General features: G+C 43.2%; 1 protein-coding gene across 2 annotated transcripts; it reads right to left on the bottom strand.

Moving 5' to 3' along the window:
• Positions 1–4038: 4038 nt before the first annotated feature.
• LOC135544364 (oxysterol-binding protein 2-like) lies at positions 4039–22753 on the bottom strand. 2 transcript variants are annotated; one of them, XM_064971913.1, is made up of 15 exons: positions 22129–22753; positions 19964–20169; positions 12987–13151; positions 11607–11857; positions 11177–11345; positions 10751–10874; positions 10428–10497; positions 9834–9968; positions 9488–9733; positions 9247–9367; positions 8993–9096; positions 7183–7278; positions 6916–7100; positions 6497–6717; positions 4039–6335 (listed from the first exon to the last, which is right to left on the bottom strand). In XM_064971913.1, the coding sequence occupies exons 1-15, from the start codon at positions 22290–22292 to the stop codon at positions 6193–6195; spliced, it is 2400 nt and encodes a 799-aa protein (XP_064827985.1). In that variant the 5' UTR covers positions 22293–22753; the 3' UTR covers positions 4039–6192. The 2 variants fall into 2 exon arrangements, with proteins under 2 accessions (XP_064827985.1, XP_064827986.1); XM_064971914.1 differs by lacking the exon at positions 12987–13151 and having other exon boundaries at positions 22129–22752.
• Positions 22754–23624: the final 871 nt, after the last annotated feature.

Raw genomic sequence — 23624 nt, 5'->3', positions numbered from 1 at the left:
CAATGTTAACATATAACCCAGCCAATAAAGCCTCTTGAATTGCATATATATTTCTTAATTAAAGGAAGAGATAAGAATCCCTGCGGGAAATGAATTGAGAAACATAACGCTCCGCCCAGCAGACTGTTGACCAATCGCGTTCACGTTATCATGCTGTGTCACGCGGTTGCTAAACTAATCGTCAAGCAATCCCTTCTAAAAGCCAGGGTATGAGTCGAGAAACGTGCTTATTTTCTTCGAAAGAACGCAATGTCACGATTTCAAAGCTATACGATATTGCAGAGAACAAGTTCATTATCACATATATCGGAAAAGATTTGTAACGTTGTACCTCTTGTTCACGTAAGTCATGCTAATGTTGTTTTTTTGAGCTAACGCCCAAATAACTCCCATTTACTCCTTGATGGAGCGATCTCCCTGTACCGGAATCACCCAGACTCCACCGCGCGGCCAATTGACAACGTATGGGCAAATTTACACACGACGGGCGTAAATACGATTCCAATGGAGTTTCTCATCTCCTCAAAAGTATTTCTGCTGCAATCACCCTCATATTATTATTCTAATTATCAAAAGTGTTGGAAAAACTTCTCAATAATCAACTGACTGGCTTTCTTGATGTCTAGTATTCTCTGGTATGCAATCTGTTGCTGCTATTTTTATTGACTTGCCCAAAGGTTTTGATACGGTAGACCATTCCATTCTTGTGGGCCGGCTAAGGAGTATTGGTTTCTCTGAGGTGTCTGGGCTGGTTTGCTAATTACCTCTCTGAAAGAGTGCCGTGTATAGTCAGAACATCTGCTGTCTCCGCCTCTGCCTGTCACCAAGGAAGTACCTCAAGGTTCGATCCTAGTCCCCACGCTCTTCTCAATTTACATCAACAACAGCTCAGGCAGTAGGAAGCTCTCTTATCCATTTATATTCATATGATACAGTCTTATACTCAGCTGGCCCTTCTCCGGATTTTGTGTTAAACGCTACAACAAAGCTTTCTTAGTGTCCAACAAGCTTTTTCTGCCCTTAACCTTGTTCTGAACACCTCCAAGACAAAGGTCATGTGGTTTGGTAAGAAGAATGTCCCTCTCCCCACCGGTGTGATTACTACCTCTGAAGGTTCAGAGCTTGAGGTCGTCACCTCATGCAAATATTTGGGAGTATGGCTAGAGGGTACACTTTCCTTCTCTCAACACATATCAAAGCTGCAGGCTAAGGTTACATCTAGACTTGGTTTCCTCTAACGTAATTGCTCCTCTTTCACCCCAGCTGCCAAACAACCCTGATTCAGATGACCATCCTACCTATGCTAGATTACGGAGACGTAATTTATAGATCGGCAGGTAAAGGTGCTCTTGAGCGGCTAGATGTTCTTTTCCATTCGGCCTTCAGATTTGCCACCAATGCTCCGTATAGGACACATCATTGCACTCTATACTCCTCTGTAAACTGGTCATCTCTATACCTGTCGCAAGACCCACTGGTTGATGCTTATTTATTTAAAAAAACTTATGCCTCACTCCCCCCTATCTGAGATAACTACTGCAGGCCTCATCCTCCACATACAACACCTGTTCTGCCAGTCACATTCTGTTAAAGGTCCCCAAAGCGCACACATCCCTGGGTCGATTCTCTTTTCAGTTCGCTGCAGCTAGCGACTGGAACGAGCTGCAAAACACACTTAAACTGGACAGTTTTATTTCCATCTCTTCATTCAAAGACTTAATCATGGACACTCTTACTGACAGTTGTGGCTGCTTTGCGTGATGTATTGTTATTTCTACCTTCTTGCTTTGTGCTGTTGTCTGTGCTCAATAATATTTGTACCATGTTTTGTGCTGCTACTATCTTGTGCTGCTGCCATGTTGTGTTGCTGCTATGCTATGTTGTGGAGTAACTCTTGTCGTGATGTGTGTTTTGTCCAATATTTAAATTTTTAATCCCAGCCCCCATTCCCGCAGGAGGTTTTTTGCCTTTTGGTAGGCTGTCATTGTAAATATGAATTTGTTCTTAACTGACTTGTAAAATAAAGGTTAAAAAATATATATATATATTCTGCTGCCACCTACAGTATTGACTGCATCAGCATACTATTCTGTAGTATGAATTCATTACACTTTGTAAAAAAAATTGCCCTACCAACTGTCCCTGCACCCATTACAACCTCACCACTTTTCCACTACTTTGGCCCTATCTGATCCTACTCCAGGCCTGCAGCCTGGGAGGACGGGACACTATAGTTCAAAATGTCTGGTAACTATTTTGCAGTAAAATCTCGTATGCCCAAGTACTTCTCTGCAGCTGCCACCACAACATCTATCCTCTGTGATTAACGTTCCATTCCTGCTGTACAATTGACAACCATGGCCATGAATGCCAAAAAAACAACCTTAATGAAGCACATGTTATTTCTATCACACTCTATTGGCCTTGACCTACTCACAGGGTTGTCTCTCACTGGACACCTCTGATCTCCAGTACCATGGGTACCCCTAGTTTACAAACGGTGGCTGTCAGACACTGGGCATCTTCAACTTGAGTTGATCCTCCACAACACGTAACGGCACTCCAGTTATCACTTCTGCCCTGCTCCGGAGAGGAAAGCAAGTCACAGTTCTTGTCCCCAGTCACGTGGTGTGGAGCACACTCCCTCTGGATGGCAGAAACACAAATGTACACAATTCCACTTCGAGTCACTTTCACCGACCGAACATTCCCCAACTTCTTCTCCACCCAACCTTACACCACATATGGATCTCCCTGAAGGCATGGATCCATGCTCTCCAAAAATCTTACTCCCACTAGGCCAGAATCATCTTTGCCATCATCAGGACAAGGCTCAAATTCGGTCTTCACCGCACCTTTCACCGCAGTTAATTCATCCTCACTCTCCTCACATTCAATTTTCTTCTGTAGCTCTTCCAAAAGTTCTGTGTGATCCTCCACTCCATATTCACTCAGAACATGTTCCACTTTTATCCTTTTTTTTCCCTAACTCCCACCTCATGTCCACACCAGGGGCCACAGTCTGATAAAACAATCCCCCCTCTCTTTGTTTACTGGGACAGTAACAAAGAAAAGTTTGCCTCAGCCTGGACAAGAGCTCATGCCTATAACTTTTACAGTGGGCTAAGCTTAGGTAAAAACTACATAAAACATCACACACTCACAGCTTACTTGCCTCTTAGGGCTATCCAACTTATATCTTTGACACTTATGCGTTGCCCACGTTGGTCCCTGATACAGTATAAAATATCAGTCTATGGCCATATGGCTACATGTCTAGATAGAAATAGGCCTCACCTAGAAACCTGCCGATAGAGAAGTACGGAGGAGCTGCAGAGTGAAACACATACTGAAATGCAACTGAGAGGAATAAGAAGCATTACTTTATTATGCAGTGTCAGCACATACAGCACACTTCCTCTAAAGGTGTTTTTATATAACACTTAATAAAACATGTCTGCACAAATATGAATTAACCTAAACAGAGCACTCAATGTGCAGTGAACAAATGTTGATCTACTGACTGTATTAAAAAACAAACGATCCATCAATGCAAATATAGCACATGGGACAAATCGCAGTGAGATTGTTCCCCCCTTCACCACACCACCTTGCATTCCCACCCCTAGTGAGGAGTTGTATGTGAAAAACAGAATGCATGATACTCTGCCTCAGTTTGGAACATTCTGTTCTCAGTGTAGAATACAATACAGATGTTATCTAGCCAGTGAGCACTACACCACCGCCTTAAAACAGCCAAAAGGACTATGTTGACTGATCAGCAACAAACTGTGTAAACTTTCACATTTGTTCAGATAGAATTACTGCCCGATGTCAGAATGAAGCTTTTTTAAACTTTAAGTGAACATGGCATTACATCAGCAATATAAAAATGTAGGCTATAGTGGCACCTGCTGGATGTAAGTGCAACTGCAGCAACAAAAACAGAAAAAGTATTTTTCATCCTCAGGTTGAGGTCAGTTGAAGACGAATATTTATCATGATTACAAATCTGGCAAGCCAATAAAGTGCACATAATTAGTTTGAATTGCTTTTATTGAGTGGTACCTTGAATACATGTGTGCTAGAGCCAAGATGACGTCAAACGAGTAATGTGGAGTGTGCAGCCCCATCAGACCGGCTAGCCCAGATCAGACAGACTGTCCCAGGGAAAATCTCCTCTTGGCTTGAGTCTTCAACTTGGCTAATTTAGTTTTCATCTATGTCTTGAGTTGAGAACTGCATGACACAAAAAGCTGGTTACTACATTATATGCCATCTCTGATAACACTGTGCATGTTTACAAAGACCACATTGAGACAGTTTGTTTGTTCAAGCAAAAAAAAGTCAATTTTCGAAGACCTAGGGCACAAGAGGTGAATTCACACAATGTTCTTCTGTGAGTGAAGTCTAGAAACGACTATTGAGGCTAATGCCTAATTAATACTAGGCAGCAGTGCATGAGCACATTAAACCATGCATTAGCTACAAGTGGTGCCACAACACAGGTCTGAGTTCATTGATGGTGCATGTTTAAATGCCTGCAGTCAAACACAAAGATGTGTAATAATTGGAGTACACACCTCCTTTGCACTGTGCAACTCGACATTACACATCCTATAGTATAATTCAGACGATTTCTTAATATTTAAAAAATATATATAAGACATTGAAACATTTCATTGCACAGGGTGGAATCATTTGTTAAGATTTAACATTTTGTCTGTTCATAATGCACCCTCATCAACATTTGAGAAACCAAGACATTAGAACACAATCGATATTGTTTACGAATGATCATAATCGTGGGTAGCTTCTTACATACTCAAAATTCCCCTAGTTTTTGGTCTGTACTAATCGCTCATGGAAAGACGCATGTAACATAACTGGTAAAGACTTTAGTTCTTGGTTTCTGAGATGAGGTCTGTACAGATCAAACGTATTCAGTGATATCAGCGTCCACTACATGGGTGTTTTCATGCACTTCAGAAATGCACTGTTAAGTTACAAATCTGGGGAGTGCCTCGCTGTTGCAACAGAAGGAAACACTGGCACTGCACAATGTTACATATAGATATGCATAGTTACATATAGATATGCATAGTTACATATAGATATGCATAGTTACATATAGATATGCATAGTTACATATAGATATTAAAGTGTTCAAAACATTAGGAACACCTGCTCTTTCCATGACACGGCATCCAGGTGAAAGCTTTGATCCCTTATTGCTGTCACCTAAAAAAAAATCTGCTTCAAATCAGTGTACCTGGAAGAGAGGAGACAGGTCAAAGGAAGATTTTCAAGCCTTGAGACACGGTTTGTGTATGTGTGCCTCTTTGAACAGGGTATGGTAGTTGGTGCCAGTCACACCGGTTTGCGTGTGTCAAGAACTGCAATGCTGCTGGGTTTTTCATGCTTAACAGTTTCCTGTGTGTATCAAGAATGGTCCACCACCCAAAGGACATCCAGCCAACTTGACTCAAATGTGGGAAGCATTGGAGTCAACATGAGCCAGCATCCCTGTGGAACGCTTGACACATTGTAGTCCATGCCCCAACGAATTGACGCTGTTCTGAGGGCAGCAGGTGGTGCAACTCAATATTAAGGTGTTCCTAATGTTTTGTACCCTTGATATATATTGGAGATAGTTGCTCAGACTGGAACAGGACATCCTAGAACCAAAACACAACCTCTTTCACTTTCCCCCCTACTTATCCATACAATTGTACCAATATTATTCTATAATATTATACACTTACGGTAGCTATTACCTTATTACCAGATCAATGGAGCACCAGGCACCACTAGACATACCACCTCAAATAAACATGGGTTTCCATGCAATAGCTCTATTTTGTAACTCTTAATCAAAATATCTCAAATAGGTTGTCTCTCTAACTTACTCTGTTGCGCCACGCACGCGCACACACACACACACACACACACACACACACACACACACACACACACACGAGGCCATGCTTGCAAAACACACTGGTCAGTGATGGGGACAGAGAATGTTCTTGAAGTTTGGCATGGAGGGCTCCGTCTTTCTGGAACACACACAAATGGACAAAGAGTTGGCCACATGTCAATGTGTTTGCAGCATGTGGACCCCTCCCTCTGCTTGTCCACCAGTCCCTCAGCTCTGCCCTCCAGTGATGTCACAGTCCCAGGGGTGGAGCCTTAGAAGATTTCAGGGCATTGGCTCCAGTCCTGTTTGTCTTTGGCCTCCCAGTATCCACCCCTGTACACGTAAGTGCTCTCCCCCGTTGAATCATCTGTCCTCCTCTCAAACCACAGTGGCTGGAAGCCCTCGATGTCTTGGCCTAAGGAGTCAGAGACACAAACATACACATATGTAACTCAATATGGGTAACATCTTGCTGACATACACTGTATTGCAATTGTCACACTTTTGCTTCCTAGTTTCTATACTGTAATCTCTCTTGAGATGTCCTTTATCATGTCCTTCCACTACCCTCCTCACCTTCTTCCAGGACCTGTGTTGCTTGTGCCTCCCTCTTCCTCCTCTCCAGCCTTTGTCGTTCCTCCAGACGCTGTTTGTGGGCGTTGGCCTCATCCCAAAGCCCCGCCTCCATCAGCCGTTGGTCGGGCCTCAGGCGGCTGTCAGTCGGAGCCACGCCCTCCTCAGGCTCGTTCAGTGTCAGTGCCAGGGAGGAGAAGAAGTGCATGTTCTCAGAATTTTCCCTGGGGAGTGGAGAGAAAACACTGAGGTGAAACAGATAGATAGGATGGACAGAGAGGGAGAGGGCGAGGAGCGACGGGTAGTGATGTGGGAGTAAGAAGTGGAAGCAAGGATGCAAGAGGAGAGGAATCAAAATGGTTGTATAAATAGGTTTACGTGCTTAAGGCTGACTTGATAATATGCAGGCAGGCTGATCTTACGGGAGAGTGTATTTCTTCCACAGCACTTTGGGCTGGAGGGTCTGATAGAGGGTCTTCTGTTTGCCCTCTGACCCTCCACATCCCCGGCTACTCTCCACTATCTTGGCGCTCTCCATCTTGTCGTCCCAGGTACCAGACATAATGTGATGGGCCGTGCCCTCGCTATCTGCTACCACACCTGTCACCTGGAGTCACAACATCAGAGGGAGGGAGGAGACATTGAGGATGTGGGAAGGACTGCCTCTGTTTCTAAAACCATAGATTTACCTTGCGTGAGAGGTCTCTGGAGAAATAACTGTAAGGGACAAACTTGAGGTGGCAGGTGTCCTTGGTCCTGTGGTTGACTATTTCAATGTCCCCAGACTACAAAGAGAAAAACACAGGCTATTTATCCCATGCCACAGGCTGATGATTCTTCTGGTGGAAATTAGCTTCAGCATTATCGACACACGGTCAACAATATTATTACAAAATACTTCTGGTTTATCAATGTTAGCAATATATCATAATCATTACTATTGGTGTCATTAATCATGAGGGACAATGTTGAGAGTGAGGACAGCAAAGCAGGACAGGGAGGGATGAATAGATGGGAAAAAACAGATTGGATTGTGTTTTTGGCAAACATGGAGACCTGATGATTCATGCAGGCATAATGAGAGAGAGCAGAGTGAGGCAGATTCTCTACAACACCACCCACCACAGGAGGCTACTGAGGGGAGGACAGCTCATAATAATGTCCGGAATGAAGCAAATGGAATCAAACGCATGGAAACCATGTCATTGTCTCTGCCTGGCCAGTTCCCCTCTCTCCACTGGGATGATTTTCCTCTAACCCTATTACAGGGGCTGAGTCACTGGCTTACTGGTGCTCTTCCATGCCGTCCCTAGGAGGGGTGCGTCACTTGAGTGGGTTGAGTCACTGACGTGATCTTCCTGTCTGGGTTGGTGCCCCCCCTTGGGTTGTGCCGTGGCGGAGATCTTTGTGGGCTATACTCGGCTTGTCTCAGGATGGTAAATTGGTGGTTGAAGATATCCCTCTAGTGGTGTGGGGGCTGTGCTTTGGCAAAGTGGGTGGGGTTATATCCTGCCTGTTTGGCCCTGTCCGGGGGTATCATCGGATGGGGCCACAGTGTCTCCCGACCCCTCCTGTCTCAGCCTCCAGAATTAATGCTGCAGTAGTTTATGTCGGAGGGCTAGGGCCAGTCTGTTATATCTGGAGTATTTGAGTATTTCTCCTGTCTTATCCAGTGCAGTGTGTGAATTTAAGTATGCTCTCTCTAATTCTCTCTTTCTTGCTTTCTCTCTCTATCGGAGGACCTGCGCCCTAGGACCATGCCTCAGGACTACCTGGCCTGATGACTCCTTGCTGTCCCCAGTCCACCTGGCCGTGCTGCTGCTCCAGTTTCAACTGTTCTGCCTGCGGCTATGGAACCCTGACCTGTTCACCGGACGTGCTACCTGTCCCAGACCTGCTGTGTTCAACTCTCTCGAGACAGCAGGTGCGTTAGAGATACTCTGAATGATCGGCCACCGTGCTTCTAGAACTGCATTGCTTGTTGTTTGGGGTTTTAGGCTGGGTTTCTGTACAGCACTTTGAGACATCAGCTGATGTAAGAAGGGCTTTATAAATACATTTGATTTGATTTGTTTGATGTATTCGATACCATTCCACCCCAGTCATTACTGTGACCCCGTCCTCCTCAAAGAAGCTGCCTCAGCCTCCTGTGCCGCACTTCATTTGATCACTCTTTTGTTGCTGAAAATTGTCATGCGCCGCAGGAAATGCAGAACAACTTTGTGTTTTACATAAATTCACTGAAAACCCACAGTTACATTAAGAGTATTGCACTTTTCATGCAGCCTACTTTTGGCCAGCCAATAGCTTAACCACCAATCAAGCATCAAGCACCATTAAGGACTAAATGTTCAAATCCTGTTGCTGCAGGATTACATAGCTGTGACAATATAGGTCTTTTTTTTCTTCATTTTTCATCCTACGTTTGTATATAAACAATAGGGATAAACGGACTGTATACAAATATACAAACACACATTAAATATGTGAGACACTCACCTGGTCAATCCACAGTTTGCCCACTATGATGTTGTGCACCGTGGAGGTGACTTTTCCCCACACATAGTGATTCCCACTGGAGTGGAACTGCAGGTGGATGCAGCCTAGAGAGAAAGATAATTCAAATAAACAACGTTACACAAAATGTCTAATTAATATGGATTTGAAATAGCTATGTGACATGATTCTGTATATGTAACCAGTATTTAGTGCATATTGGAGTACAATGTACATACTGGGTATGCACGGCTCACCTAATGGCATTACAGAGATGTATTTCCCTCTGAACTTGCTGTCGATAGTGATCTCCTGCCACAGGGTCCAGCCTCGTTGTGACGTCACATGGTGGGCGGCGGCTGGGGGGTGGTGACTGACCTGAGAGAGCAGGAGGAGGAGGGTGACATTGTCAGTAGTGCGTGGGCCATTCTGTTTGTCTCTGTGCATCTTAGACATGCTTCAGAGAGAGAGCGTGCCGGGGTGTTCGTTGTGTCTGACCTGTTCGCAGATGGAGCGGTAGCCGAAGTCATCCAGCCGGTCCAGCTCGTAGGTCTCCCCCAGCAGGGGATTGAAGGGCTTGGCAGTGCGGTGGATGGTGGTGGAGTAGGAGGACACAGAGAAGGCTGCCACCAGGCACATCTGCTCCAGGGACGATTCGCAGCGAGACGCCCGGTCCAGCAGGTCACTGTACTCCAGATCCTCAGTTAGACGCTGCAGCATCGACAGGGGCTCGTTGAAGTTTACCTGAGGTCACAATTGCAGGCAGACACACATTGGAGTTGCGTCCTGCGTTTAATACACAAACACTAGTACAGACCGTATAATCACTTCTCGTTTCTCTTACAGGCATGGGGATCTTGGACAGCTCCTTGCCGATGCAGTTCTTCATGATGCTCCACAGGTTAAGGGAGTAGTTGGGTTTGTTTGGGATGCGGCTCCGTCTAACTCTACGCAGCTGGACGTTGTTGGAGCCAGAGTCCTGAGGAACACATGCATGGTCAACCACAGTTAATCAGGTAAGCAGAGGTATTACAGGATAGACATCAAATATTATTTCACCCTAAAGTATTGTATCATACAATCCCTGAGGCAGGGTTCCCCAACTGGTGTCCCACGGGCACTTTTATTTGGCCCCCCAAGTTTTCTGAGAAAAAAAACGTATTCCCACACATAATAGAGACACATGTGATCGTATACAAATGTAAGCAAGGTTTACATTTAATAGGTTTTAATTTCTTGTGGTTAATTTGCAGTTTATTTACAATAATACAAATCATTTGTAATTAGGTTCCGGCCCCCCAGACCATATACTCATGAAAAACAAATTGTCCCGCAGCTGAATCTAGTTGATCCCTGCCCTAAGGTAAGATAACCTTGCCTATGATTTACTAAACCTCTGTATGTAAAGAGGTGGTAAAGCATAAGACTGCAGACTCACATTCTCATTGTGGCTCCATTCACTATTGGGTAATCCTCCACTCATGATACTCTGGTTACTGCCAGAGCGTCTGAAAGACAAACACACTGCAACTACCATATACACAAAACACAGTCAAATGAATTCATTATACATAATAAAGCCTAATGAATTATGCTAGCATCGTCATATTACATAGCTACATGAATTAATTCTACTTGGCCCCATGATCAGTAGAGATCAGGTCAGTGACCCGGACTGGTTCTGAATCCGATGCAACACATGTAATAACTAATGTTTCAACAGCAAGCTTCCTTCATCAGGGTTTCATCCCAGTGACTGACCTGTGCTGCGTGTGGTCAGAGGCGGTCACTGTGATGAAGGCAGGGGAGTCCTCCATGGCATCAAAGAACTCTGTGTCTTCATTCTCATCACTGGCGTCACCCTCCTGCGTTCTCTCACCTCCGTCTGCCAGGTACACAGGATAATTACAGTTTGAGTTAGGGTGTTTTGTTTGTGTAGATCTTATTTCTCAAACCGGAGTGCATTTATGCTACAATAAATGACATTCTGAAAGATAAACCAGCGACAACCCACTATGAATGCAGTACCAGGGATGACCAGAGGAGGGACAGTTTCTTGTGAGATTCCAATCCATACCAAGCAATAAACTGCACCAAACTACCTTCACGGTAGGAGCTTAAACCATTGAGTGTTTTCTAATCTTAATCAAATATGAGAGAACAGACTGGTGTGTGTGTGTCTCTGACCTGGGTGTGTGCTGGGAGCCTCTCTCCAGGCCCTCTCCAGGCTGTTGTGCTGCTTGGCTAGCTGTTCAATAGTCTCCTCCAGGTGGTGGCGCTGTTCTCTCTCATACTGCAGGGCTCTCTGCCACCTCCGGCTGTGTGTCTCTGCTACGTCCAGGAAGTCCCTACAGGCCTGAGACCATACAGAGGAGAGGGCAGCCACAGAGGTGACAATATATCAATGACACCTCTAAAGTTACAGAGCATAGGTACAACACACAGTCCAATATAATAAACACTCCTATTGATCATGGCATTAAGAGTTCTTATTGTTGTATTGATCAAAGCAGTAGGATGACTACTAGCATTGGTTATACTGAAAAATCGATTGAAGTAGCCAGTAGGCACTGTACTGAAATGTTGGCAAAGGTTAGCAAAGTGAGTCGGTCCTCACATTGATCATAGCATTGGAGGTGATGCGGAAGAGTGTGGCACGCTCGTTGACAGTCTTGAGTTTGTCGGTGCCGTCAGTGGCCGAGCGCAGGTCCTCGAGCTCGCTGAGGGATCGCTGCAGGGCGGCGCCGTGCTTGCCGATTAGCTCGTTGCAGGTGCTCAGGTCGTCCAGCTTACTAGCCAGGGTCTTCAGAGCCCCCTGGGTCAGGGCTCGGTCAGGCTGGGGCACAGGGGCCTCGTCTCCGGAGTCATCTGTACAGACAGAGGGTGGTAGGGATGGTTAGAGGGAGCAGCACTGAATTTGTTCCATTCATTCAGGCATTTGCTTACAAACCATATTCTTAAAATAGCATAGACTCTATAAATCTGCAAGTGGAGAAGACATGATGATTGATTTGAAGGGCGGAATGTGTTCTTTCCTTTCGTGCCCTCGGACGGTCATACAGTTTCCATTATGGACGAGAAGATGAGGTAGAGATATTGTAGACAATTATAGTTGTGATGCAGGCAGAGGTAAAATAACTTATCACTGACAAATAGATATGGAAACGAAGATGGAGAGATTCTACAGAGATGTGAAGTTATGTATGGGAATAGATTGAGAGTGTGAGACGGAAAGAGAGATAAACGCTTGTGACCCCCCCCGACAGGAAGCTATGAATTACATTTCTATGGTCTCTGTGGAAACACAGGCCCAAGCAATTGGAGGACTGAGTTATTTTTAGCAGTGGAGGGAGAAAAACAATGACGCACTTCACTTCTCTCCGCTCCTCCCCCGTGTTGGTACCATCAGTTATAGGCAGCAAGAGGAAATAAATCGACCAGTACCAGCAGAGGCAGACATATTCCTGGGGTGCAATCATTATGTGGATTTTAATGAGCTCAGAGAGAGAGGACAGGCGGAACAGACAGACACGTCTCTCAGTGAGAGCAGCAGTGTTACAGACATCTCAGAGCTGCTGGAGCCTGGTGTCTGAGACACCCGCCACGGTCACCTAGATCTCCACAACTCTGCCATCTGCATCCTACAACAACAAAGTAATCTGGAGTCCTACCCTGTAGACTAGATTATTGACACCTCATAACTGGAATCCTACTGTTCAGTGGTAGTCTAGGACATTGGACAAGATGGAACGCTAGAGAAAACCACATTGTAAGACCCTTACACTTTACATGGTGCCAGAGGCATCAAAAAGCCCCAAATCAGAACAACTCAAATTATAAACAACCCTTGCTGTCTAGAAATAAAAGCTAGGCTACTCATCTCCATATCGACAGAACTTTGCCAAACTCAAACACTACTGTAGCGTGAATCCAGTGGTTGTAAGTAAATGTCAGAATAAACAATGTAAATATCACAAATACCTACAATAGATCCTACCGTAAAAACACAGATCTGGGCCAAATCCATCAGCTTCTGCATTTGCCTGCTTCATGTGACATGCATGCATATATAAGCTACCATCTCCCAGCAGGTTGTCTGACTCAAGGCCAGTGTCAGGCAGAGCATCCTTGGAGCGCCAGACAACAGTGAAGGACTCCCATGCTGTTATTAGAGAAAAAACAAAATATTGGAAAGTGGATTTATGAGCTCTCAGGGGAAGATTAAAATGAGAGTGAAAACTCCTTCAGACATCTGCAGTGGTCTGATGAAACATGGGGAGACAGACAGATAAGAGCACCCAGGAGAGAGAGAGATAGATCTCTCTCCTCTGACAGCTGATCTACCAGTGCACAATTGTTTTAGCATAGTCACCAAACCTGTGACTCTGAATAGAAGCACACCTAGGAAATGTCTGTGATAATGTAGCCTAAATGCACTGTGATAATGTAGTCTAAATGGATTGTGATAATGTAGTCTAAATTAACTGTGAGTAATATCTGCTACACAGTAGAAGGAGATGAGGAGGGCTGCATGGTATGTGTGTGCGATCGTTAAGTACACATCATCATCTGTCGTGTGGGAGTCAGAGGAAAACATGTCAGCAGATAATTGATAGAGATGGCCATGACTCATACATCTGAATGACTCATGTGTGACAGTGATCCGCCCCTACAGGTGATGGAGAGGGAACCCACAATGGGGATGGGCAAAGGAAAGATGCCAGGAGAAGGAGTAAGGAAAGAGGAGAGGCAGGTGGTGTGAGCTACTGTAAGGTGTTACGAGTGGACACTTACAGTGCCTTCAGACGGTATTCCCATCCCTTCACTTTACCAAATGTTGTTGTGTGTTACAGCATCAATTTCAAATGGGTTAAATTGAGATTCTGTATCACTGATCTACACACAATACCCCATAATGTTATTATTTAGGCTTTGGATGGTGTATCCTTCCTAACTCCGTTTCAGGAGAAGAAGGAAACTGCTCAGGGATTTCACCATTAGGCCAATGGTAATTTTAAAACAGTTACAGAGTATAATGGTTGTGATGAGGAAACTGAAGATGGATCAACAAAATTGTAGTTACTCCACAATACTAACCTAATTGACAGAGTGAAAAGAAGGACGCCTGGGGTCACCATATTTTCAAGCATAGTGGTGGCTGCATCATGTTATGGGTATGCTTGTAATCATTAAGGACTGGGGAGTTTGTCAGGATGAAAAAAGAAACAGAATGGAGCTAAGCACAGGCAAAATCCTAGAGGAAAACCTGATTTAGTATGCTTTCCACCAGACACTGGGAGATTAATTCACCTTTCAGCAGGACAATAACCTAAAACACAAGGCCAAATCTACACTGGAGTTGCTTACCAAGAAGGCAGTGAATGTTCCTGAGTGGCCGAGTTATAGGTCTGACTTAAGTACTTTACAGCACTGAGTAAATTTAAGTAAAAATACTTCAAAAAGTACTACTTAAATAGTTTTTGGGGGTATCTGTACTTTACTATTTATGACAAATTTCTAAAGACAAATATTTACTTTTTACTCCATATATTATCCCTGACACACAAAAGTACATTTTTAAGACTTAGCAGGACATGAAAATGGTCCAATTCACACACTTATCATGAGAACATCCCTGGTCATCTCTACTGGCTCGGATCTTGCGGACTCACTAAACACAAATGCTTCATTTGTAAATGACGTCTGAGTTAGAGGTCAACGATTATGATTTTTCAACGCCGATACCGATTATTGGACGACCCACAAAAAAAAAAGCCGATACCGATTAATTGGCCAATTTTTATATATTTTTTATTTATTTTACCTTTATTTAACCAGGCAAGTCAGTTAAGAACAAATTCTTATTTTCAATGACGGCCTGGGAACAATGGGTTAACTGCCTGTTCAGGGGCAGAACGACAGATTTGTACCTTGTCAGCTTGGGAGTTTGAACTTGCAACCTTGCGGTTACTGGTCCAACGCTCTAACCACTAGGCTACCCTGCCGCCCCAAATGTATATATAGTATATATATATATACTGTATATATAATAACAATTACAACAACACTGAATGAACACTTATTTTAACTTAATATTATACATCAATAAAGTCTAAAATAAATAATGAAACATGTTCAATTTGGTTTAAATAATGCAAAAACTAAGTGTTGGAGAAGAAAGTAAAAGTCCAATATGTGCCATTAAAAAAAGGTAATGTTTAAGTTCCTTGCTCAGAACATGAGAACATATGAAAGCTGGTGGTTCCTTTTAACATGAGTCTTCAATATTCCCAGGTAAGAAGTTTTAGGTTGTAGTTATTATAAGACTATTTCTCTCTATACCATTTGTATTTCATAGACCTTTGAATATTGGATGTTCTAATAGGTACTTTAGTATTGCCAACCTAATCTCAGGAGTTGATAGGCTTGAAGTCATAAACAGCTCAATGCTTGAAGCACAGCAAAGAGCTGCTGGCAAACGCACGAAAATGCTGTTTGAATTAATGCTTACGAGCCTGCTGCTGCCTACCACCGCTCAGTCAGACTGCTCTATCAAATCATAGACTTAATTATAATATAATAACACACAGAAATACGAGCCTTAGGTCACTAATGTGGTCAAATCCGTAAACTATCATTTCAAAACAAAACGTTTATTCTTTCAGTGAAATACAGAACCATTACGTATTTTATCTATCAGGTGACATCCATAAGTCTAAATATTGCTGTTACATTGCACAACCTTCAATGTTATGTCATAATTATGTAAAATTCTGGCAAATTAATTATGGTCTTTGTTAGGAAGAAATGGTCTTCACACAGTTCGTAACAAGCCAGGTGGCCCAAACTGCTGAATTTACCCCGATTCTGCTTGCACAGAACGGAAGAAACATGACGATTTCCCTAGTTAAAAGAATTTCATGTTAGCAGGCAATATTAACTAAATACGCAGCTTTAAAAATATATACTTGTGCATTGACTTTAAGAAAGGCATTGATGTTTATGGTACACATTGGTGCAACGACAGTGCTTTTTTCATGAATGCTCTTGTTAAATTACCCGTTTGGCAAAGTACGCTGTGATTCAATGACAAATTAACAGGCACCGCTTCGATTATATGCAATGCAGGACAAGCTTGATAAACTAGTAATATCATCAACCATGTGTAGTTAACTATTGATTATGTTAAGATTTATTGCTTTTTAGAAGATAAGTTTAATGCTAGCTAGCGCCTTACCCTGGCTCCTTGTTGCACTCGCATAACAAGTAGTCAGCCTGCCACACAGTCTCCTCGTTTCTTGCAATGTAATCGGCCATAATTGGTGTCCAAAAATGACGATTACCGATTGTTATGAAAACTTGAAATCGGACCCAATTTTTTTTTCATTTTTTTTCTCCCCAATTTCGTGGTATTCAATTGTTAGTAGTTACTACCTTGTCTCATCGCTACAACTCCCGTACGGGCTCGGGAAAGACGAAGGTTGAAAGCCATGCGTTCTCTGAAACACAACCCAACCAAGCCGCACTGCTTCTTTACACAGCGCACATCCAGCCCGGAAGCCAGCCACACCAATGTGTCGGAGGAAACACCGTGCCCCTAGCGACCTGGTCAGCGTGCACTGCACCCGGCCCGCCACAGGAGTCGCTAGTAGGCGATGAGACAAGGATATCCCTACCGGCCAAACCCTCCCTAACTCGGACGATGCTAGGCCAATTGTGCGTCGCCCCATGGACCTCCCGGTCGTGGCCGGCTGCGACAGAGCCTGGGCTCGAACCTAGAGTGGTGGCACAGCTAGCACTGTCGACGCAGTGCCTTAGACCACTGCGCCACCTGGGAGGCCGAAATTGGCCCGAATTAAATCGGCCATTCCGATTAATCGGTCGACCTATAGTCTGAGTGTTGGAGTGTGACCCTGGATATACATAAATACATTTTAAAAAATAGAATAGTTTGGTTTGCTTAATATAAGACATTTGAAATTATTTATACTTATAGTATAGTTTAGCAATTACTTTTACTTTTGATACTTAAGTATATTTAAAACCAAATACTTGTATATTACTTACTGAAGTAGTATTTTAGTGGGTGACTTTCACTTTTACTTGAGTCATTTTCTTATAAGGCATCTTTACTCTTACTCAAGTATGACAATTCTGTCCTTTTTCCACCACTGAATCCGATTGAAAATATATGGCACGACCTGAAAATGGTAGTGTAGCAATGATCAACAACCAATTCGACAGAGCTTGAAGAAATCTGAAAATAATAATTGGCAAATGTTACACAATCCAGGTGTGGAAAGAGACTTACCCTAAAAGACTCACAGCTGTAATCACTGCCAAAGGTGCTTCTACAAAGTATTGATTCAGCAGTGTGAATACTTATATAAGTTAGATATCTGTATTTAATTTTCAATAGATTTGCATAGATCAAGGGGTATGAATACTTTCTGAAGGCACTGTAAATCAAGGGGTATGAATACTTTCTGAAGGCACTGTAAATCAAGGGGTATGAATACTTTATATCGATGGGTTGGCGGGACTTTTAAACATCTTACCAAAATTATGACCAGGTCGGTTGGCGGAAATAAAAGTACAGGCTTTGTTGCCGGCAATACCTTTCAGATATAAAGGAAAGTCGGCAAAAACCTGGCGGCATGTTAAAGTTGCCAGCAAAACGTCTTGCTCTGCTGCAATCATCTAAGACAACTGGTGTGTCCATCTATCATCATCTAGAATCTAATTTGTGAAGACCTCTGTTATAATCAGCAGATCTCACACACACACACACACCTTCAGTAAACAACAATCAAATTAACTCCCCCTGGTACAAAACAATACCACAACAACAATAACAGCTCCTAAATATGGGGGCAACTCTTCAACGGTGCCCAATCTCAGTGACCAGGGAATTAAAGCAGAGATCATGAGGCTAATACCCAATTAAAATCCACATTTCTGCGAGAGGAATGTTTACTATTATTGCACCACAAGTGTCCATTGTCCTATATTACTGAAGTTTCAGCAGTTTCTGGGCCATGGGCGAATGGGAGAATCATCTAAATGGGTCCAGATCCTACAAATGCTGTTCAGTGACTTTGACCATAGCCACTTGCCAGGTTGTTATTGTAAATAAGAATATTTTCTCAACTGACTTCCCTGACTCACCAGGATGTAAGAATTTGTTTTTAACGGACCCATTAAATAAAGGTTAAGTAAACAGATGACTTTAAAGTTTAAACCCATGTCCATAAACACAAGCATACACAGACAAACCCTTCAGAGGTTAAAAGTACTGTGGAACGAAGCAGAGGCACAACCCCTCTCCTATGAATGAATGCAGATCCCTGAGAAAATCAGTCATAAATCCAATCTGTAGAAAAACGTGCATTACATGTATTACCACCATCTGTCATATCTAGGTCAGTTCAAATCAGTAAGGAGCTAAAGATAGAGCTCTGACTGAGCATTGCTTCAAAGAGAAGCAGACACATTAAAGATGCCAAATAACATTTAATAATCAGGTACTCACATTTGTTCCAGTGTGCAGCTGATAAATGAAGTCTACCCCACTGACTGTCAAAGTGAATTACCATGAGGACACAGTACCACACAGGGAATGAATCCACTCACAAATACACACACCAACCCCTCCACCATAGCTAACTTGACAATTATTTCCTCAATATAGTTATTGCAGGTAATAAATACTTACAGAGGAAATCTCATTAGGAGGCTGCACTGAAGCTCTTTCTCTACAGTGCAGATAGAAAGAAAATAGTCTTAATGGAAATATGAAGCATCTCTCTCCCCATAGCAGTGGGAGGAGGAGTATAAATGCTGGAAGGTCTCCGGCTGTCGTCATACTCAAAAAGGGAGGGGTATGGAGAGAAAGAGAGAGCAAGTGTGTGAGGGAAGATAGAAATTAGATGTAGAGCCGAGAGAGAAGAGAAAGAGAGTGAGATGTCATTACAAGCTGTGCCCTTGTACCATCCTTCACAGTCACCCTCTTTTCCACAAGCTCACTAAGTGCATATCAGAGAACTGGACTTAAACCAGCAATCGGTGGAGACAGCTCAAAACTACAGTTCAATCAAGAAAATGAATTCTCAAGGACACCAGAGCAGTGCCCACTCTTAGCAATGCAATTAGCAAAAAAGCCACACGATAGCTTGTTGAAATGACTGATAAGTGACCGTCTCCATTGGAGGTTTTTAATGGAACAGAACCAACCACCAAAAGAATTATATTCAAATGTTGCATTATACGGCAGGGTAGTCTAGTGGGGCGGCAGGGTAGCCTAGTGGGGCGGCAGGGTAGCCTAGTGGGGCGGCAGGGTAGCCTAGTGGTTGGTTAGAGCGTTGGAGTAGTAACTGAAAGGTTGCAAGTTCGAATCCCTGAGCTGACACGGTACAAATCTGTTGTTCTGCCCCTGAACAAGGCAGTTAACCCACTGTTGAAAGGCCGTCATTGAAAATAAAAATTTGTTTTTAACTGACTTGCCTAGTTAAATAATGGTAAAATAAAAAATTGAGAAAACAGGAACACTTGTGCCAAACGGTCAACATTTATTGAGCAAGCCACCTTGTGGTTGATTGCATGAATGACGCTGGTAACCTTGACACGGAACGCTACATTATAAGATTTGTTTACCTCGGGTGCCTAACCTTAAATTCCAAAAACAGAACCTGCAGTTAATGTCCCAATATACATTTTCACCTCCAATGAGACAATGTAAAGGTAAGGTAAAAGGTCAAATATCCTAGTCTCAATACTTCGGCATAACTTTTTCATAATGTAAATTCTAATTCCTTTCAAAAGGGTCACAAATCACTGTGTCATGTACAGCAGTAAAGCCACAAATCATAGTGTTTTCATAATTTATTTTGAATGTAAGCTAAACATTCTTCACCCACTCTACCATTTAAAAACATCCCAATCCACTCAATCATATAATTTTCCACTGTCTCTCACCTGATTGGTGCATCATGTGACTGGCGTTGGCCTTAGCCTGTTGGAGGGCAGAGACCCAGCGCTGACTCTCCCCATCTGAGGTGGCCTTCAGGTGGTAGCTCCGCCCTCCGCTGGTTAGCACCAGGTGGCACGCATCACCCACTTCAATGTGTGCCGTGGTCAGGGAGATGGTGCCACGGCAAGTGTGGGCCATCTCTGCCTGAGTCCTAATGCACAGAGACGCACACACACCAACACACGTACACACACAGAGACAAGGGAAGAGTCTGCTGACTAAATCTAGTTCTACAGAGACAGAAATGTCACAACACGGCACACACACATGCACACCACACAAATCCAGCCACACACACATGCAATTATTTATGTTTCATAGGAGTACAGTATCTCATGGTTTGTTACACCTGCACCTACTTGAGCATAGCCGATGTGAGTGCTTGGCAGTGTATTTGTGTGTGCATGTCAGTGCAATGTGCATGCGTTGGTTATGCCAGGGCATTTAACTCTATTCTGTGCTGGTACTCAAGAGTTCAGTGACATAAACACACATGGCAGAGCAGTCATGCATTCCCATCAAACACTGTAGGGCAGCCGGGGAAAGTGGTGATGTCCAAGTGTGTCTACACACACCTCTGACAAATACCTCACATTGAGTTCATAACAGTCTGGCTGACATCCCTCTTAACTGGTTTTAGGGAACTGTGCCTAACAACTGTGAAGGCCGTTACTGAATTAGAGGACCACATGTTCTAAAAGTATCAGATAAAACATGTCAGACATCTTATACATCATAAAGAAATGTAACGACCTAGATGGTTCTCGTAGGTTGCTACATAGATATGCAGTGTCGTACGCGCTGACAGTCATTCCTGTAAAATAACCCCCCACCCACAAAAAAAAGCTCTTCCAATATGAATCTCACCTAAAATATTATTCACAGCTTCATCTATAACAGTTATCTACATGAAATGTGCAAATGTCATCATATATGCAACCATAAATATAGACTCATTGGTCAGTTTATTAGTTACACCATCCTGTTCACAAAAATGTGAACAGTATGGCTAGAATGGGCAAAACGAGTGACCTAAGCGACAGAGCGTGGTATGATCGTCGGTGCCATGCGCGCTGATTCCAGTATCTCAGAAACGGCCGGGCTCCTGTGCTTTTCACGCACGGCAGTGTGCGACAAACAAACATCATCCAGTCAGCGGCAGTCCTGTGGGCGAAAACAGCTGTTGAGAAAGAATTGCAAGAATTGTGCAAGCTAACAGGCTGGCCACAAACAGGCAAATAACGGCGCAGTACAACACTGGTGTGCAGAACGGCATCTCGGAACACACAACTCGTCGGTCCTTATCATGGATGGGTTATTGGAGCAGATGACCACACCAAGTTCCACTCCTATCAGCTAAAAACAAGAAGACATGGCTCCAGTGGGCATGTGATCACCAACATTGGACAATTGAGGAGTGGAAAAACATTGCCTGGTCCGACGAATCCCGGTCCCTACTGCCTCATGCTGATGGTAGAGTCAGGATTTGGAATCAGCAGCATGAGTCGATGGCACCATCCTGCCTAGTGTCAACAGTACAGGCTGGTGTAATGGTGTGGGGGAGTGCCTTGATACCAATTGAGCAACGTTTGAACGTCACAGTGCACCTGAACATTGCCTCCATAACAGCCTGAATTATTCGGGGCTAAGGGGGGTCCGACCAAGTACTTGATGGGTGTACCTAATAAACTGTCCACTGAGTGTATATGCATTCATTTAGAGTCTGATAAGTTTATTTTTTTCTGCTTTTGCCTAATTGTCTCCCACACATTCTGTATTTATGCCCAGTCATTGACTGATTAGAGAAATGCCTTACTGTGGGATGATGTTCATCATGGCATGCTATTCTCAATTGCCAAATATCTTAACAGACTTGTTTTGGTGAGTAATATTGGTCCAACTACAGCAGTTCTAAAGTCACCTGTTAACGTTGCTGCATTTATATTAATTATGCACGCCAAACAGTCTATAGACTGTCAACTACATGATTAATCTGAAATTACAGTCACTATGGGATTGGTTCTAAACTGCACTTGACTTTGCTTGCATTAACGCAGCTAGCTATCTAACTAGCTTTCTAGCGGTAGCATAGCTAGCTGCTAGCAATTACCTGTAATATGACAGAAGGCCGTTGCTAAGGACAAACCACCGGCGTTGGTAGCCCTTCAAGTAGTTAGTCCATTTATACAGCCAGCCTTTGTAGGTGTCAGACCCCACAGGTTGCCCCCCTGAAGAAGTAGGGGAAGAAAGCAAACTCTTCCCCGGTTCACTCATTTGCACCAGTGTCAGCGGTAGATGGAGTCAAAGGAATCAACACTGAGCTGCTAACGTTAGCAGGCTACTAGCTAGCTTGCCTATGAACGACCGCGACACCGTATCCATGAAGTAACGCCGAAGAGGTAACCCACTGTAGTTATTTACTAGTAGTTCAGCTCGACGGAGTGGGGCTACCACGACAATGGAAGCCGTGTTTAGCTCGCTTGATTCTCCCGAGCCGAGCGTTCAGCACTGATCCTGGTGCGAGTAGGGGAAGAGAAGTGTGTGGCGTAGATGCTCGGCCAAGTCCAACACTGGTTTATGACAAAGACTGTCTATTATATTGACAAGATATTCGAGTAACCGCTTTTGCAAAGGAAATACATGTCCTCAAAGATGGGAGGAAGCGAGATCAGTCTGCGGTCCAAACACGTTATTTTTTTACCCCTCAACCCTCGCCACTTTCCCTCCAGGAATTCCCGTCGAAACCGGATGCAGTTTAATTGCCATTTTAAGTGGAGGTCCCAATTCACAAACGTTACCACCAAAGCGTCTGGTCTATATCTTAACATTAATAAATGTGAACTTATAGCTGTCAAAAATTGTGTGACACCTTCATATTACGGTATTCCAGTAAAAGAAGAACTTACATATTTAGGCATAACCATTACAAAGGATCAGAAGTCTAGAGGCTTACTAAATTATTAACCCTCTTATCAAAAAACCACAGAAGAAGCTAAATCAAGGGCTACAGGGGGACTTATCTTTAAAAGGTAGAGTCCTAATAACCAAGGCTGAAGGTATCTCTCGACAAACATATGGTGCTCTATCTTTATATCTTCACAGTAAATAAGGAGATTGACCAGATGCTTTTCAACTTTCTTTGGAAAAAACCGTACCCATTACATTAGGAAAGCTGTTGTAATGAACACTTATGAGAATGGTGGACTGAATTTACTGGACTTTACTACTTTAAATAATACTTTTAAGATCAATTGGATAAAACAATTCCTAAGAAGACCCACTTCTATCTGGAATTTTATTCCTCATCATGTCTTCTCTAGTTTTGGTGGCCTTAACTTCATGTTGTTTTTCAATTATAATATTGACAAAGTTCCAGTGAAACTTTCTGCTTTTCATCAGCAGGTTTTCTTATCATGGTCCTTAATTTATAAACACAATTTTTCTCCACACAGATATTATATATGGAATAATCGGGATATATTGTATAAAAATACTTCTTTGTTTTTAGAATATCAGTTCCCGAAATAATATCCTATTGGTGAGCCAACTGGTAAGTGCAGAGGGTCTTTTACTCAGTTCTAAGGAATTCTTATCACTTTACAAGGT

The sequence above is a fragment of the Oncorhynchus masou genome, chromosome 8, assembly GCF_036934945.1.
Source record: "Oncorhynchus masou masou isolate Uvic2021 chromosome 8, UVic_Omas_1.1, whole genome shotgun sequence".
NCBI classification, from domain to species: Eukaryota; Metazoa; Chordata; class Actinopteri; order Salmoniformes; family Salmonidae; genus Oncorhynchus; species Oncorhynchus masou.
The sequence above is the reverse complement of the archived record's forward strand: the minus strand, read 5'-3'. Positions and strand labels throughout refer to the sequence as shown.

Coding starts and splice junctions, on each gene's coding strand:
- LOC135544364 (XM_064971913.1), bottom strand. CDS start 22,292: ATGAGTGAACCGGGGAAGAGTTTGCTTTCTTCCCCTACTTCTTCAGGG. Junction 7,279..8,992: donor GCAAACTGTGGATTGACCAG/GTGAGTGTCTCA, acceptor TTCTCTTTGTAG/TCTGGGGACATTGAAATAGT. Junction 7,101..7,182: donor CCAGAGACCTCTCACGCAAG/GTAAATCTATGG, acceptor TTGTGACTCCAG/GTGACAGGTGTGGTAGCAGA.